General features: G+C 45.5%; 1 protein-coding gene across 1 annotated transcript in view; it reads right to left on the bottom strand.

Annotated features, from left to right (window-relative positions):
- LOC139748212 (cell adhesion molecule Dscam2-like) overlaps nucleotides 1–20,000 on the bottom strand; it is a 356,883-nt gene that overhangs the window by 106,900 nt on the left and 229,983 nt on the right. The window contains exon 6 of the mRNA XM_071661036.1: nucleotides 697–814. Within this exon, the coding sequence (XP_071517137.1) occupies nucleotides 697–814 (118 nt within the window). The remainder of the gene's footprint in view (nucleotides 1–696; nucleotides 815–20,000) is intronic.

Raw genomic sequence — 20,000 nt, 5'->3', positions numbered from 1 at the left:
GGGGGGGCTGGGCCGGGCTGTTACACAGACGAGCCTCAACGAGAGGTTGATGAAGGCATCAATACCCACTCAGGCGAGGGTGATGTAGAGGGAGACGGTCAATAATGACTGAAGGAAGGAAGGAAGGAACGCACGCGCGTGCGTGTGTGTGTGTGTGTGTGTGTGTGTGTGTTTGGGTGGGTGGGTGGAAGGTGAGGGAGGAGGAGGAGGAGGAGGGGGCAAAGAGTGTGGAGGGCACACGACACATGTGTACTGGGGGTGAGGGAGGGAGGGAGGGAGGGAGGGAGGGAGGGAAGAGGCAGGAGGGTAGTGGCAATACTCACGTGTACTGGGGCGGGGAGTGAGGCAGGAGGGTAGTGGCAATACTCACGTGTACTGGGGCGGGGAGTGAGGGAGGCAGGAGGGTAGTGGCAATACTCACGTGTACTGGGGCGTGGGGTGAGGGAGGGAGGCAGGAGGGTAGTGGCAATACTCACGTGTACTGGGGCGTGGGGTGAGGGAGGGAGGCAGGAGGGTAGTGGCAATACTCACGTGTACTGGGGCGGGGAGTGAGGGAGGGAGGCAGGAGGGTAGTGGCAATACTCACGTGTACTGGGGCGTGGGGTGAGGGAGGGAGGCAGGAGGGTAGTGGCAATACTCACGTGTACTGGGGCGTGGGGTGAGGGAGGGAGGCAGGAGGGTAGTGGCAATACTCACGTGTACTGGGGCGGGGGGTGACCCTGTGCCACACAGGGTAGGGTCACTCGGGCACCGGCCTGCACCACGACCCGCCCAGCCCGCTCGCTCATCCGTGGGGGCACCGACCCCTGCGCCTCTGGAAATGGGGAGACCTGGTGAGACCTGGTGACCTGTGAGGGTGACCTGGTGAGTGAGGGTGACCTGGTGAGTATTGGTGACCTGTGAGGGTGACCTGAGGATTCCAGGTATGGGTACATATGTAACAACTCCAGTTCACAGAATTCCTATGAATATATATATATATATATATATATATATATATATATATATATATATATATATATATATATATATATATATATATATATATATATATATATGGTGTGGGAGGCAAGTTGTTAGAAGCAGTGAAAAGTTTTTTTTATCGAGGATGTAAGGCATGTGTACGTGTAGGAAGAGAGGAAAGTGATTGGTTCTCAGTGAATGTAGGTTTGCGGCAGGGGTGTGTGATGTCTCCATGGTTGTTTAATTTGTTTATGGATGGGGTTGTTAGGGAGGTGAATGCAAGAGTTTTGGAAAGAGGGGCAAGTATGAAGTCTGTTGGGGATGAGAGAGCTTGGGAAGTGAGTCAGTTGCTGTTCACTGATGATACAGCGCTGGTGGCTGATTCATGTGAGAAACTGCAGAAGCTGGTGACTGAGTTTGGTAAAGTGTGTGAAAGAAGAAAGTTAAGAGTAAATGTGAATAAGAGCAAGGTTATTAGGTACAGTAGGGTTGAGGATCAAGTCAATTGGGAGGTAAGTTTGAATGGAGAAAAACTGGAGGAAGTAAAGTGTTTTAGATATCTGGGAGTGGATCTGGCAGCGGATGGAACCATGGAAGCGGAAGTGGATCATAGGGTGGGGGAGGGGGCGAAAATCCTGGGAGCCTTGAAGAATGTGTGGAAGTCGAGAACATTATCTCGGAAAGCAAAAATGGGTATGTTTGAAGGAATAGTGGTTCCAACAATGTTGTATGGTTGCGAGGCGTGGGCTATGGATAGAGTTGTGCGCAGGAGGGTGGATGTGCTGGAAATGAGATTTTTGAGGACAATGTGTGGTGTGAGGTGGTTTGATCGAGTAAGTAACGTAAGGGTAAGAGAGATGTGTGGAAATAAAAAGAGCGTGGTTGAGAGAGCAGAAGAGGGTGTTTTGAAATGGTTTGGGCACATGGAGAGAATGAGTAAGGAAAGATTGACCAAGAGGATATATGTGTCGGAGGTGGAGGGAACGAGGAGAAGTGGGAGACCAAATTGGAGGTGGAAAGATGGAGTGAAAAAGATTTTGTGTGATCGTGGTCTGAACATGCAGGAGGGTGAAAGGAGGGCAAGGAATAGAGTGAATTGGATCGATGTGGTATACCGGGGTTGACGTGCTGTCAGTGGATTGAATCAGGGCATGTGAAGCGTCTGGGGTAAACCATGGAAAGCTGTGTAGGTATGTATATTTGCGTGAGTGGACGTATGTATATACATGTGTATGGGGGTGGGTTGGGCCATTTCTTTCGTCTGTTTCCTTGCGCTACCTCGCAAACGCGGGAGACAGCGACAAAGCAATATATATATATATATATATATATATATATATATATATATATATATATATATATATATATATATATATATATTCCCATGAGTCCACGGGAAAATGAAACACGATGAGTGCATTTTCGTGTCATAATCACATCATCAGGAGAGACACAAGAGAGAATTATAACAGTCAGTTGATACACAACGAAGAGACGAGGCATAGGAACGCGCACTTCCATACAACATTCAAACCTCCAACAGCCAGGCTCGAACCCGGGACCCTTTTTTTGGCAGGCGGGAGCGCTACCACAAGGCTATGATCGCCCTTACATAGGGAAATGACAATTTAAATACCAAGTTATCAAAGACCCGAGTCCACAATTCTTCCATTTTCCCTCCGTACTACGACGCGCGCAAGACACCACAGGGTGCGCTTCCACTTCTCCCCCCCCCCCCCCACCCAACACACTGGCGTCTGACAACCACAGCGAAGTCGTAAAACAGTGCCGAAGACCCATTCCACCACCCCTCCTTCACTCACGGCGCTAACTACTGAACGGTCGTTAGACCAACTACTTAACAAGTCGTTACACCAACCACTCAACAAACAGTTACACTAACTGCCTCCTTTTTCTTCTTCTCCTCCGTCCCATCACACCCCCCTGTGTCCCGGTACGCGTCACACACCAGCAATCCAATACTTGAACCCCTCCTCTCTCTCTCTCTCTCGTGTCGTTAACTCCGTGTCACATACTCGAGGGGCATATGCCTCATTACCTGTCGTCTCTTCCTCATATACCCACCTTCATTTGTTAACTCCGTGTCACATAGTCGAGGGGCATATGCCTCATTACCTGTCGTCTCTTCCTCATAACCCACCCTCATTTGTTAACTCCGTGTCAAATAGTCGAGGGGGCATATGCCTCATTACCTGTCGTCTCTTCCTCATAACCCACCCTCATTTGTTAACTCCGTGTCACATAGTCGAGGGGGCATATGCCTCATTACCTGTCGTCTCTTCCTCATATACCCACCCTCATTTGTTAACTCCGTGTCAAATAGTCGAGGGGGCATATGCCTCATTACCTGTCGTCTCTTCCTCATAACCCACCCTCATTTGTTAACTCCGTGTCAAATAGTCGAGGGGCATATGCCTCATTACCTGTCGTCTCTTCCTCATAACCCACCCTCATTTGTTAACTCCGTGTCACATAGTCGAGGGGGCATATGCCTCATTACCTGTCGTCTCTTCCTCATAACCCGCCCTCATTTGTTAACTCCGTGTCAAATAGTCGAGGGGCATATGCCTCATTACCTGTCGTCTCTTCCTCATAACCCACCCTCATTTATTAACTCCGTGTCACATAGTCGAGGGGGCATATGCCTCATTACCTGTCGTCTCTTCCTCATAACCCGCCCTCATTTGTTAACTCCGTGTCACATACTCGAGGGGCATATGCCTCATTACCTGTCGTCTCTTCCTCATAACCCACCCTCATTTGTTAACTCCGTGTCACATAGTCGAGGGGGCATATGCCTCATTACCTGTCGTCTCTTCCTCATAACCCGCCCTCATTTGTTAACTCCGTGTCACATACTCGAGGGGCATATGCCTCATTACCTGTCGTCTCTTCCTCATAACCCACCCTCATTGGCACCTCACACCTCCCCTCATGCATCCGATGGGGCCTCCGCCTCTCATGCATGTAGAGTTCAGTACCAGAAGACCTCTAAGGGGAGCATAGCCTTTACGCACGTGTCCTCCCTTTAACTCCCACGTGTCCTCCCTTAAACTCCCACATATCCTCCCTTAAATCGTCCCTTAAACTCCCACATGTACTCCCTTAAACTCCCACGTGTCCTCCCTTAAATCGTCCCTTAAACTCCCACATATCCTCTCTTAATCGTCCCTTAAACTCCCACATGTACTCCCTTAAACTCCCACGTGTCCTCCCTTAAATCGTCCCTTAAATTCCCACATGTCCTCTCTTAAATCGTCCCTTAAGCTCCCACATACCCTCCCTTAAATCGTCCCTTAAACTCCCACATACCCTCCCTTAAATCGTCCCTTAAGCTCCCACATACCCTCCCTTAAATCGTCCCTTAAACTCCCACATATCCTCCCTTAAATCGTCCCTTAAACTCCGCCTCACATTCTCAGTGAGAAGGTAATAAACCAGACATTGTGAGATGGTGTCAACACATGACCCATGTCTGATGTATTGCCCCAGACCACAACACAGCACCCAGTCGTCCCCCACACAACCCCCCACCCCAGTAACAACACTCCCCCACCCCAGTAACAACACTCCCCCACCCCCCACCCCAGTAACAACATTCCCCCACCCCAGTAACAACATTCCCCCACCCCAGTAACAACACTCCCCCACCCCCCCACCCCTCCAGTAACAACACTCCCCCACCCCACCCCAGTAACAACACTCCCCCACCCCTCCCCCACCCCAGTAACAACACTCCCCACCCCCCCACCCCAGTAACAACATTCCCCCACCCCAGTAACAACACTCTCCCACCCCCCCACCCCAGTAACAACATTCCCCCACCCCAGTAACAACACTCCCCCACCCCCCCCACCCCTCCAGTAACAACACTCCCCCACCCCACCCCAGTAACAACACTCCCCCACCCCCTCCCCCACCCCAGTAACGACACTCCCCCACCCCCCCACCCCAGTAACGACACTCCCCCACCCCAGTAACATCCCCCACCCCTCCCCCCAGTAACGACACTCCCCCCACCCCTCCAGTAACAACACTCCCCCACCCCCCACCCCAGTAACGACACTCCCCCACCCCTCCCCCACCCCAGTAACGACACTCCCCCACCCCAGTAACATCCCCCACCCCTCCCCCAGTAACGACACTCCCCCACCCCCCACCCCAGTAACAACACTCCCCTCCCCCACCCTTCCAGTAACAACACTCCCCCACCCCTCCCCCAGTAACGACACTCCCCCACCCCCCCACCCCAGTAACGACACTCCCCTACCCCTCCCCTCCCCCAGTAACAACACTCCCCCACCCCAGTAACAACACTCCCCTCCTCCACCCCTCCAGTAACAACACTCCCCTACCCCAATAACAACACTCCCCTCCCCCACCCCTCCAGTAACAACACTCCCCCACCCCAATAACAACACTCCCCTCCCCCACCCCTCCAGTAACAACACTCCCCCACCCCAATAACAACACTCCCCTCCCCCACCCCTTCAGTAACAACACTCCCCCACCCCTCCCCCAGTAACAACCCCCTACCCCTCCCCCAGTAACAACCCCCTACCCCTCCCCCAGTAACAACCCCCCGATCATGGGTTGTAGCAGCAACGGCAGTTCGTGTATCAAAGGTCAGATGGTGGAGGGGGTGGAGGGAGGGGGTAGAGGGAGGGGGTGGAGGGAGGGGGTGGAGGGAGGGGGTGGAGGGGGAGGTGGATCATTTTGATGAAGGATTGAGAGCTAAGCTGAAACACTGGCCTGGTGGCTCCTCCTCCACCACCACTCCACGCTCCACCACCACGTAGGCTCCACCATCACCACTCCACCATCACCACCACCACGTGGGCTCCACCATCACCACTCCACCATCATCACCACCACCACGGCTCCACCATCATCACCACCACCACGTGGGTTCCACCACCACAACCACCACGCTCCACCATCATCACCACGCTCCACCATCATCACCACGCTCCACCTACCAACACCTCTCTCTCTCCCACTCTCTCTCTCTCTCTCTCTCTCTCTCTCTCTCTCTCTCTCTCTCTCTCTCTCTCTCTCTCTCTCTCTCTCTATCTATCTATCTATCTATCTCTCTCTCTATCTATCTATCTATCTATCTATCTCTCTCTCTAACTATCTATCTATCTATCTCCCTGACATTGGCTCACATTCGTAAAACGTAATCAGACTTTTGAAGTAGACTTGATCTCTCTTTTTTTCCCCTCGTGTGTGTGTGTGTGTGTGTGTGTGTGTGTGTGTGTGTGTCTGTGTGTGTGTGTGTGTGTGTGTGTGTGTGTGTGTGTCTGTGTGTCCGTCCGTCCGTCCCAGTGTTGACACACTGCAGTAAGTACGTATTTATGCACCACTGGAATAAAGGGCCACCAGGACTCCACTGTGGAGAGAGAGAGAGAGAGAGAGAGAGAGAGAGAGAGAGAGAGAGAGAGAGAGAGAGAGAGAGAGATGTGTGTGTGTGTGTGTGTGTGTGTGTGTGTGTGTGTGTGTGTGTTGACACACTGCAGTAAGTACGTATTTATGCACCACTGGAATAAAGGGCCACCAGGACTCCACTGTGGAGAGAGAGAGAGAGAGAGAGAGAGAGAGAGAGAGAGAGAGAGAGAGAGAGAGAGAGAGAGAGAGAGAGAATTTCGTGGGGGGGGGAGGAGATACGAAAGTTCACACTGGATTTCCCTGTGCCACTTAATCGGGATTTATTTGCCCCTGAGAGGGGATTTATGAACAACAAGGCATGCCACGCGCAAACTAAAGAAGGGGGATTTACGTAAATATAAATAAGACTCATGTACGACTTAAGTAGGATTACTGTACGTTAAAACTGGATTTTATGACGAAGATTGAAGTAGGATTAGTGTACGTTAAAACTGGATTTACAAGGAAAATCTAAGTAGGATTAGTGTAAGCTAAAACTAGATTTATGAAGAAAATTGAAGTAGGATTACTGTACGTTAAAACTGGATTTATGAAGAAGATTGAAGTAGGATTACTGTACGTTAAAACCGGATTTATAACGAAAATTTAAGGAGGATTAGCGTACGCTAAAACTGGATTTATGACAAATTTAACAAGAGCTAACGTAAAGCAAGGGAGGATTTATGTACGATGAGACGAGATCCGTGTATAATGAGGCGGGATTTATGCATAATGAGGCAGGATTTATATAAAGGGGGAGGATTTACGCCATCTGAAGCTGAATGCTTGTTCACTACAAGCAAGACTTATGCAATATGAAGCGGGATTTACGTAAACCTAGGCAGGATTTATGCAAAATTGAAACTGGATCTATAAAAAAATGAGGCAGGATTTACGTAGAGTGAGGGAGGCTTTACGCCAACTGAAGCAGGATTTACGTAACTTGAAGCAGAATTTGTGAAAAATGGCAGAGCCTACGAAAAATGAGGCAGGATTTATGCAAAATGAGGCAGGATTTATGCAAAATGAAGCAGGATTTATGCAAAATGAGGCAGGATTTACGAAAAATGAGGTAGGATTTATGAAAAATGAGGTAGGATTTATGAAAAATGAGGTAGGATTTATGCAAAATGAGGCAGGATTTATGCAAAATGAGGCAGGATTTACGCAAAATGAGGCAGGATTTACGCAAAATGAGGCAGGATTTATGCAAAATGAGGCAGGATTTATGCAAAATGAGGCAGGATTTACGAAAAATGAGGCAGGATTTACGCACAATGATGCAGGATTTACGCAAAATGAGGCAGGATTTACGCACAGTGAAGCAAGACTCACGAAAAATGAGGCAGGGTATATCCAAAATGAGGCAGGATTTTGTGGGATTTATCATGTTATTGAACATAGGATGGCAACAACAATAAAAAAAAAAAAGGATTTTTTCCTAAAGTAATTTTTTCTAAGGTAATTTTTTCTAAAGTAATTTTTTCTAAAGTAATTTTTTCTAAAGTAATTTTTTCTAAAGTGATTTTTTCTAAAGTAATTTTTTCTAAGGTAATTTTTTCTAAAGTAATTTTTTCTAAGGTAATTTTTTCTAAAGTAATTTTTTCTAAGGTAATTTTTTCTAAAGTAATTTTTCCTAAGGTAATTTTTTCTAAAGTAATTTTTTCTAAGGTAATTTTTTCTAAAGTAATTTTTTCTAAGGTAATTTTTTTCTAAGGTAATTTTTTCTAAAGTAATTTTTTCTAAGGTAATTTTTTCTAAAGTAATTTTTTCTAAGGTAATTTTTTCTAAAGTAATTTTTTCTAAGGTAATTTTTTCTAAAGTAATTTTTTCTAAGGTAATTTTTTCTAAAGTAATTTTTTCTAAAGTATTTTTTTCTAAAGTGATTTTTTTCTAAAGTAATTTTTTCTAAGGTAATTTTTTCTAAAGTAATTTCTTCTAAAGTAATTTTTTCTAAGGTAATTTTTTCTAAAGTAATTTTTTCTAAGTGTTTTCCGAACTGTGTTGTTTTTAAAGGTGGTTCAGTTCCACTGCTTTTCCAGTGGTTTCTGGATCTCTTCACCTCCACCCACGTCATTCATCCACATCATTTTGTCCTTATAGATTTGTCCAAGGATGTTGACCTGATGCATCTTGTCCAAACCATTCTGTCCAAATAATTTGGTCCAAGTGTTTAGTGTCCAATGATGTTGTACAAGTAATTTTTGCCTGACTGATTTTGTATGACTAATTTTGATCATGTGTTTACGTTTGAGTCAAATTTTTCTTGTTTACGTGTTTTTGCGTAAGTTTCCTTGTTCAAAAAATTTTCTATTAGTCTTTTGGTTACGTATTTATTTGTGCAATTTTTTTTTTCTATCACACTATTGTTTATTTCCAGGATCTACTGTATATTTCACTCATTTTCGTTCAGTTTTCTAATGTCAAAGTCTATAATTCAATCACTTTCGTTCAGTTTTCTAATATCAAAGTCTATAATTCAATCACCTTCGTTCAGTTTCCTAATATCAAAGTCTATAATTCAATCACTTTCGTTCAGTTTTCTAACATCAAAGTCTATAATTCAATCACCTTCGTTCAGTTTCCTAATATCAAAGTCTATAATTCAATCGCCTTCGTTCAGTTTCCTAACGTCACAGTCTATAATTCAATCACTTTCGTTCAGTTTTCTAACATCAAAGTCTATAATTCAATCACCTTCGTTCAGTTTCCTAATATCAAAGTCTTTAGTCTAAATGCATCGTCTAGGAGTCTCTCACTATCGTCTTTCTGTGATTTATTTACATTGATCAATAAACAACAGTGGGTTATTATTGCCTCCGTAACATTTATGAATGTTGCTCTAATGAGCGCCATGATGTGTCTAAATGACCCCTATGATTTAATTACCCGGTTAATTAGGGAACCATCAGTATACAAATGACCTTGAGTTTATGACAACTCTCAACCACTGGGCACCTTTTTAAGTGCCTCGGCTCGTCTGTTTTCAAGTAATTACCATCTATACAACCTCATTAAGACGATTAATTACTTATGAATTACCCTTGAATGATATGTAAGAAGACAATCAAATGCTTGGCAGAGTTGAATACATATATTTGCAATGTATTTCTGTATTGCGAGACTTGCGAAGACAAGATTCGCTATTTACCTCAAGTCCAAGAAATTTAGTGAAAAAGAGAGGAAAGTGGTGTAGGGTGGAGGGAGTGTTGCCTTCAGAGAAGGCTGTGCGTGTGACTGGGAAATGTATAAGAGGAAGCCGCAGGAGGTACGAGAAAAGAATACGAAGTACTTGTGGACAAGTGTTTGGCGGTTCATAAACATGCAGTCTGAACATTAGTTGAACTAAATATATATATATTTCTTTCTTTCTTTTAAACTATTCGCCATTTCCCGCGTTAGCGAGGTAGCGTTAAGAACAGAGGACTGGGCCTTTTTTGGAATATCCTCACCTGGCCCCCTTCTCTGTTCCATCTTTTGGAAAATTAAAAAAAAAAAGAGAGGGGAGGATTTCCAGCCATCCGCTCCCTCCCCTTTTAGTCGCCTTCTACGACACGCAGGGAATACGTGGGAAGTATTTTTAATCCCCTATCCCCAGGGATATATATATATATATATATATATATATATATATATATATATATATATATATATATATATAGTGTCTCCCTTGATGATGTGATTATTACACGAAAGTGCACTTGGGAACTTATCGTGTTTCATTTTCCCAGTGGACTCATAGAAATATATATATATATATATATATATATATATATATATATATATATATATATATATATATATATATATATATTGTCCTCGTTTTAGCACGACGAACGAACTAATTTTGGAAGTATATCACGCCCCTCCTCTCCCACCTGATATTTATTCTTCTATCTTTTCATATCCTATACATTCTCTCTTCCTAGTCTGTTCTATCTCTTTTCTCACCGCTTTTTATTCTTTTTTTTTCTCTTTTTTGAATTCCTTCGGGGGTGGGAAATTATTCATGGTGAGATTAAACGGATGAAAAAGAAAAAAAAGAAAAAATTTTAATCATAAAAACTGAAATCGTATTTCCTTGACCTTCTCACGAATTCGTTCATTCTTCTCACTCACCCTCACTTCTTTTCACTCACATTTCGTGCTCTGCATCTACCTCTAGGGCCGGGATTCGAACCCGTGTCGCTAAGCATGCAAAACAGGCGTTTAACGACGTTTACACATATAGTGTGTGTGTGTGTGTGTGTGTGTGGGCTGAAGGACAACCCTTACGACAGTGTAGCACTTTCTTGTTCCACACGGGCCAGGACGGACGGACGGACGCCGCGCCTCCGGGCGCGCCTTCTCCCGGAGCGTCAGGAGGCGTGTATAGTGGTGCATCCGGGACTGAGCACGTAAGGGAGGGAAGCCGTGGAAGCAGCGCACATGTGTGTGTGTGTGTGCGGAGGAATGATGAACACTCGTGAGGGGATTTAAACGCTGGGCGCGACGGCTGGAGCTGAAGAAGATGATGTCTATTCCACGGAAAGAAGGGAATACGGTAGTGCAATGGAGACCACGGCCGGCCGAGGATAAGGAACACGGAATATATATATATATATATATATATATATATATATATATATATATATATATATATATATATATATATATATATATATATATACATATATACTCCTTTCTGAACCATGGGGGAATGAAAGACGATAAGTTCCCAAGTGCACTTTCGTGTCATAATCACATCATCAGGGGAGACACAAGAGAGAAATATAACAGTCAGTTGACACACAGCGAAGAGACGAAGCTAGGACTACGTCTCTTCGCTGTATATCAAAGGACTGCTTTGTATCTCATTCTTGTGTCTCCCCTTGATGATGAATGTGATCACTACACGAAAGTGCACCTGTGAACTTAACCGTGTTTGACTGTCCAGTGGATTACTTGTATGTACTTCATCCCGCGCACCAGTGTCACCTCCTGTAATATATATATATATATATATATATATATATATATATATATATATATATATATATATATATATATATATATATATATATACGGCTGGGATATTCCAAGTCATTTTCCAAACAAATTGTCAACGAGGCGTTAAGCCTCTTAGAGGAAATTGGCTTTGGGTATGCGTCGTATTTTTTTTCCCCTTCTTTCTATATTTTCCTGCTGAGTCAATATTATTCCTGGAGAAGAGGAGAAGAGGAAGAAGAAGAAGAAGAAGAAGAAGAAGAAGAAGAAGAAGAAGAAGAAGAAGAAGAAGAAGGAGAAGTGGAGGAAGAAGAAGAAGAAGAAGAAGAAGAAGAAGAAGAAGAAGAAGAAGAAGAAGAAGAAGAAGAAGAAGTGGAGGAAGAAGAAGAAGAAGAAGTGGAGGAAGAAGAAGAAGAAGAAGAAGAAGAAGAAGAAGAAGAAGAAGAAGAAGAAGAAGAAGAAGGAGAAGAAGAAGAAGAAGAAGAAGAAGAAGAAGAAGAAGAAGAAGTGGAAGAAGAAGAAGAAGAAGAAGAAGGGGAGGGAAAAAAGAGAATCCGAGTGAGAGAGAGAAAAATAAAGAATGGAAAAGAGAGAGAAAAAAAGGACGGAAAAAAGGCGAGTTCCGGGTTCGGTTTGAAGGAGGGGTAAAGGGGAAAGGGAAGGGGGGTGTAGAGGTGATGGGAGGGATGGTGTGGGAGGGGGAAGTGGAAGGGAACTCAACGTCAACACATTTGAGATTGATCGATTCGCGATGGTTAGGGGAAGAGGAGGGGGGGGGGTTGTGGGGAGGGGGGACTGGAGAGGGGTGAGTGGAGAGGGGTGAGTGAGTGGAGAGGGGGAGAGGAGGACAGTGCCAAGGCTGTGTGTTGTGAGCAATGCTCACACTACCCATGCCATGCCAAGGGTGTGTGTGTGTGTGTGTGTGTGTGTGTGTGTGTGTGTGTGTGTGTGTGTGTGTGTGTATTATATATATATATATATATATATATATATATATATATATATATATATATATATATATATATATATATACATATATATATATATATATATATATATATATATATATATATATATATATATATATATATATATATATATATATATATTCCTATGAGTCCACGGGGAAAATGAAACACGAAAAGTTCCCAAGTGCACTTTCGTGTAATAATCACATCATCAGGGGAGACACAAGAGAGAAATATAACAGTCAGTTGATATACATGGAAGAGACGAAGCTAGGACGCCATTTGGTAAACATATGATTGTCCAAAATAATGTTTTGGACAATCACATATTTACCAAATATATATATATATATATATATATATATATATATATATATATATATATATATATATATATATATATATATATATATTACACAGCATCATACTCTACCTAATATACAATATATGAGCCTTAAAACCAGTTCGAAAGCCTCGCCATGTCCAATGTTTACCTTTGGGGTGAACGTAAACAATGATGCTCCCCTAATTCTCACGGCTCTCGCTCACGCCACACCCAGAGAGGAGTGACCTAATTCTCCCGACTCTCCCGTTACACACACCCCCACACAATTACTTACGAATGGTGAGTGATTTGGACAGCTCTGATTACCCAGAGGCATACAGGGCAATTGCTAGTTTCATAGCAATCCTATTACCATCTGTTTGTCGAGTGTGAACGACCCGTTTGTCGTAAAAAAAAGGCGACGGAACCCCATTTGGTGGGTATATAAGAACAAAATATGGCCATTTTGGTTGTTGCCAGTACAACCTGGGCTGTTAGACCACCTCGTTCGAGGTGATCTAACAATACATGAAGAAGTTAAATATGTTATATAAGTCCTATATGATGGTGATTTATCATCAACGACAGTGTATCGTATGCAAATGTCTTTATTATATACAATACGATCGAACGCAAACTGGTTGTTATCGTACACAGCACCAGTTAACGCGCGGGATCGAACGTAACGGCCCGGACGGGCCATCGTACCGTATATGGACACTCTTGTTATACCTTAAACATCAACAATGACGCTCTGAAAGGCAATGCAATTCCCCAAGGCTTACAGAATTGAATTCCAAGTTCAGACCGTACGTTTATAGGCTCATATTCCACTTGAACTTTATGATCGTCTTCGGATCACTGTATCTATATCAACCTTCGGATAAGGATATCTTTGTAGATATAAAAATAGATACAGTATCTATACAGCTACGAGTGTGAGGTAAAGCCATACGTGCCTCCGAAAAATTTCGAACGGGCAAAAAAATTAAGTAAACGCGAGGATTAACAGGCAAAAAAATTAAGTAAACGCGAGGATTCTGTCTACAGATGGCCTCAATTATGGTTCAATTTCTGTACGATGTCTATAGGTCGATCGCTCTACGTCGCCAGCAGGCACTGAGGGTTGTGTGTTACAGGCTAGAGAATACAGAAGAAACTGTAACCATCATAATGTTTCAGGTAAAAGACAGATGTACGGTACAGAGGTTACACCACACGTCTCTGTACCACTGTCTCTCACACTTAGCCAGAATACAGCGAAGAATACAGCGAGGAATACAGCGAGCAATACAACGAGCAATACAGCGAGCAATACAACGAGCAATACAGCGAGGGATACAGCCAGGAATACAGTAGGAGTAGGAGTAGATTACCAGTCTACAGTTGTAGATATACATGGCGCTATGACTATCTACCCTACCCCTCCCCCAAGCAACCCCCCCTAATCCCCCAATCATATACACATTCGTCACCTCTCTCTATATATATATACATTCATATAAACACACACACACACATACACACACACACACACACACCTTTGAGAAAGAGCTTGGCTGGCTGGACCAAATGGGAGATGTGGACACATCTGTCCCTCTCTGCTATAGATTTTCCCCTTGCCCCAACCCCCACCCTGCCCCACCTTGCCCCCAACCTGCCCCACGACTCATAGTTCAACGTGGGAATTGGCACAAAGCAAAGAGCCTCTCTCTCTCTCTCTCTCTCTCTCTCTCTCTCTCTCTCTCTCTCTCTCTCTCTCTCTCTCTCTCTCTCTCTCTCTCCCAACAATACAGGTGTGTGTATGTGTGTGTGTGTGTGTGTCTGCCACCACAGTGTCTGCCACCACAGTGGTGGCAGACACACACACACACACACACACACACACACACACACACACACACACACACATACATACACACACACATGCAGGCTGACCCACACACCCTTGTGTGTGTGAGAGAGAGCCATCTGACACCCTCACTTAAGAATATATAGCTATATCAGAACGATATCTATCTACCAGCTATATCAGCAAAACACCACCAACACATCACCAACACACCACCAACACATCACCAACACATCACCAACAGGTCACCAACACACCTCCAACACAACACCAACACACCACCAACACACCATCAACAGGCCACCGACACACCTCCAACAGAATCACCAACACACCACCAACAGGCCACCGACACACCTCCAACACACCACCAACACATCACCAACACACCACCGACACACCTCCAACACACCACCAACACACCACCAACACACCACCAACACATCACCAACACATCATCAACACACCATCAACAGGTCACCGACACACCTCCAACAGAATCACCAACACACCTCCAACAGATCACCAACACACCGCCACCATCCTCCCCCACAAGGCCTGGCACATTACGACACCGTTACACAAACACTATTAATTGCAGGCAATTTCTCCCCCTTTTTCTCTCCCCTGGAGAGCGATACTGGGGTGATGTAGGACTGGGGTGGAGTGAGGGGGGAGAGGAGAACGCTAGTACAGCTGGACTCTCCCCTTTCTCCCCCAGGGCTGTCCCCTGGGGGAGATGTATGCCCTGTGTTTCACCCATCTCTCCTCTCCCCCACTCACACTGACCCCAGGTCATGATGGTCACATGGGAGTTTGCTGAGCACGACTGTACGACCCCTTGAGCACGGCGAGGGTGGTACGACCCCGTGAGCACGACGAGGGTACGACCCCTTGAGCACGACGGTGGTATGACCCCTTGAGCACGAAGACGGTACGACCCCTTGAGCACGACGGTGGTATGACCCCTTGAGCACGACGAGGGTACGACCCCTTGAGCACGACGGTGGTACGACCCCTTGAGCACGACGAGGGTACGACCCCTTGAAGGTCGAGGGCCACACTGGCACCATCGCCAACATCGACCCTCCTCCAACACCAACAGTAATCACCAACACTCCACCACTCTCTCTCTCTCTCTCTCTCTCTCTCTCTCTCTCTCTCTCTCTCTCTCTCTCTCTCTCTCTCTCTCCCTCACTCTCTCTCTCTCCCTCACTCCTCTCTCTCTCTCTCTCTCCCTCACTCCTCTCTCTCTCTCTCTCTCTCTCTCTCTCTCTCTCTCTCTCTCTCTCTCTCTCTCTCTCTCTCTCTCAGAGAGCCCCTTAGTGTTGAGCCCAACATTAATGGCCCAGTTGAGAACCAATTACATTCAACAACTCCCACCCAGTCGTGAAGGACCTGTGTGTGTGTGTGTGTGTGTGTGTGTGTGTGTGGGTGGGTGTGTGTGTGTGTGTGTGTTCACCATTATTCACATTCTTCCTCATCGTTATTCATAATGCATAACGCTACCATACCCTCATGACTCCGACGTAAACTTAAAAAAAAAAGAAAAAAGGAGAAAAAAACAGAAACCAAACTGGCTAGGACCATCAAAAATAGAAACCAAACTGGCTAGGACCATCAAAAATAGAAACCAAACTGGCTAGGACCATCAAAAATAGAAACCAAACTGGCTAGGACCATCAAAAATAGAAACCAAACTGGCTAGGACCATCAAAAATAGAAACCAAACTGGCTAGGACCATCAAAAATAGAAACCAAACTGGCTAGGACCATCAAAAATAGAAACCAAACTGGCTGGGACCATCAAAAATAGAAACCAAACTGGCTAGGACCATCAAAAATAGAAACCAAACTGGCTAAGACCATCAAAAATAGAAACCAAACTGGCTAGGACCATCAAAAATAGAAACCAAACTGGCTAGGACCATCAAAAATAGAAACCAAACTGGCTAAGACCATCAAAAATAGAAACCAAACTGGCTAGGACCATCAAAAATAGAAACCAAACTGGCTAGGACCATCAAAAATAGAAACCAAACTGGCTGAAAAAACTGAAAATAGAAACCAAACGCTTAAAAAAAAACACCAAAAATAGAAACCTAATGGCTTGAAAAAACTAAAAATAGAAACCGAAGTTATCAGAAACACCAAAAAAAGAAACCAAATTGCTTGAAAAAACTAGAAATAGAAACCAAAGTGATTAGAAACAAAATAGAAACCAAACTGCTCGAGAAAAAAAACTGAAAATAGATCCAAAGTGATTAGAAACACCAAAAAATAGAAACCCAATTGACTCACCCAAGGCTAAAACTAGAAACCCAACGGCCAAGAAACCTTGAGTGAAACCCTGTGTTCTCCACCTACCCATCCCCCTCATTCCCTTGTCGCCCATCAACCCTGAGGGAAATGGGGGGGGGGGAGGAGGGTGAAAGGAGGCCCATCACACCCCATCCCTTAATTTCCGCGTCACCCATTCCACCCCTTCCCTCCCTTCCCCCCGCCCGAAGCAAATGGACTCGACCACACGAATGGAAATGGGTTGAAGAAATTAATGATATGGCAACACCTGTAAGTAGGGCAGGTTTCCATTTAGAAACCATAGACATGATGGGCGTAAGTTCTCTAGACTAGCTTGGTGGTACCCCCCCCCCCCCAGCACTGAAGGGGGAAGAGGAGGGGGTAAATCTGGAGATACCCCCCCACCTCCAAAGGAGGGAGGGGGCTAGTCTAGCGGTGCCCCATCACCGAGGGAGGTAATTTCGCACCTCCGCTCTCTCTCTCTCTCTCTCTCTCTCTCTCTCTCTCTCTCTCTCTCTCTCTCTCTCTCTCTCTCTCTCTCTCTCCAAAAGGTAATTATTTTCTTCCCAATTTACGCCCCAATGTAATCATTTTTTCCTCACTTCGTTTCATGGGGTAACTATTTTTTCCCACTTTACTTCCCAAGGTAATTGTTTTTTTCCCTACTTTACTTCCCAAGGTGGTAATTTTCCCCTACTTTATTTCCCAGGATAATTATTTTTTCCCATTTTACATCCGAAGGTAATTATTTTTTTTCCCATTTTACATCCCAAGGTAATTATTTTTTCCCATTTTACATCCCAAGGTAATTATTTTTTCCCTACATCATTTCCACATGGTAATAATTTCTTCCCCACTTTACTTCCCAAGGTAATCTATTCCCCCCCCCCCCCACTGAACATCCTAATGTAATTATTTCTTTCCCACTGCGCTTCCCAGGGTAATTAATTTCCCCCACTTTATTTCCTAAAGCAATTACTTCTTTCCCACTTTATGTGGCCCCCCCAGACACTCATTTTTCCCCACACAATCATTTTTCCCCTCACAATCATTTTTCCCCCACACAATCATTTTTCCCCACACAATCAATCATTTTTCCCCACACAATCATTTTTCCCCCACACAATCATTTCTTTCCCCTCACACAATAATTTTCCCCACACACAATCATTTTTCCCCCACACAATCATTTCTTTCCCCCACGCAATCATTTTTCCCCCACTCAATCGTTTTCCCCCTACACAATCATTTCTTTCCCCCCCGCACACAATCATTTTATCCCACACAATCATTTTTCCCCACACACAATCATTACTTTCCCCCCACACAATCATTTCTTTCCCCCCTCACTCAATCATTTTTCCCCCCTCACACAATCATTTCTTCCCCCCTCCCACAATCATTTCTTCCCCTCCCCCCACCCCCCTTCCCCCTCACACAATCATTTCTTCCCCCCTCCCACAATCATTTCATCCCCTCCCCCCACCCCCCTTCCCCCCTCACACAATCATTTCTTCCCCCCTCCCACAATCATTTCTTCCCCTCCCCCATCCCCCATCCCCCCTCACACAATCATTTCTTCCCCCCTCCCACAATCATTTCATCCCATCCCCCCACCCCCCTTCCCCCCTCACACAATCATTTCTTCCCCCCTCCCACAATCATTTCATCCCCTCCCCCCACCCCCCTTCCCCCCTCACACAATCATTTCTTCCCCCCTCCCACAATCATTTCTTCCCCTCCCCCCATCCCCCTTCCCCCCTCACACAATCATTTCTTCCCCCCTCCCACAATCATTTCATCCCCTCCCCCCACCCCCCTTACACAATCATTTCTTCCCCCCTCCCACAATCATTTCTTCCCCTCCCCCCATCCCCCTTCCCCCCTCACACAATCATTTCTTCCCCCTTCCCACAATCATTTCTTCCCCTCCCTCCCCTTCCCCCCTCACACAATCATTTCTTCCCCCCTCCCACAATCATTTCATCCCCTCCCCCCATCCCCCTTCCCCCCTCACACAATCATTTCTTCCCCCCTCCCACAATCATTTCTTCCCCTTCCCCCCCAAGCCATCATTTCTTTTCCAGCTCAGCTCACATTCACCAAACGTCCTGGTTCCCTTCTCTGTCGTCACGCCACTGCATTGCCATGCCAGTGTACGGTGGCATTATGCCACACTTGACCACACACTGGGCCCTTTGGACTGGAATGCACGCACGTGCCGTGTATCGTGCACACGGGACACGGCAATACAAGCCATACACACCCCTCCCTCTCTCTAACCCGACAGCCTACTGTAGTGCCCCCCAAAATACAGTAGTCTATCGTTGGTATACAATCAGGAGGGAGGACGATTGTATGATTGTATGATTGTATATATGATTTATTTTCATTTTTTGGTAACTTGAGTTAAGCGTGTGTGGCAAAGCTATGTTTAAGCGTGGGGGGTGCCGCCAGCTATGTTTGAAATGGTGCCAGCTAACGCAGCTATGGTCCAGCTAGGTTTAAATGGCTCAAGCTAAGAGCCTTCGGGACCGTGTTGAAAGGAAAGCTAAAATCCAGCCGTGTTTAAATGGCTCAAGCTAAAAGCCTTCGGACCGTGTTGAAATGGAAGCTAAAATCCACCTGTTCAAATGGCTCAAGCCTTCGGGACCGTGTTGAACGGAAAGCTAAAGTCCAGCTAGGTTTAAATGGCTCAAGCTAAGAGCCTTCAGGACTACGTTCGAACGTTAGCTGAGGTCCAGCTAAGCTTAAATGGCCCCAAGCTAAGGAGCCTTCGGGACCGTGTTGACACGAAAGCTAAAAAGTCCAGCTGTGTTTAAGCACCTCCAGCTAAGAGCCTTGGGAGCAATGTTGTGGTTGGTGGCTCGCCCCCCCCCACAATCTTCACTGGGGCAGCACCCAACCTAGGTGCATCTAACCACCCCCCCCCCCTCGCCCTTCCAAGCCCCGCGCTACCAGCAGCCAACGAGCCAACCAGCCAACCAACCAACCAGCCAGCCAACCAACCAGCCAGCCAACCAGCCAGCCAACCAGCCAACCAACCAACCAACCAGCCAGCCAACCAGCCAGCCAACCAGCCAACCAACCAACCAACCAGCCAACCAACTAGCCAACCAACCAGCCAACCAACCAACCAGCCAGCCAGCCAACCAAC

The sequence above is a fragment of the Panulirus ornatus genome, chromosome 73, assembly GCF_036320965.1.
Source record: "Panulirus ornatus isolate Po-2019 chromosome 73, ASM3632096v1, whole genome shotgun sequence".
In the NCBI taxonomy this organism is placed as follows: Eukaryota; Metazoa; Arthropoda; class Malacostraca; order Decapoda; family Palinuridae; genus Panulirus; species Panulirus ornatus.
The sequence above is the reverse complement of the archived record's forward strand: the minus strand, read 5'-3'. Positions and strand labels throughout refer to the sequence as shown.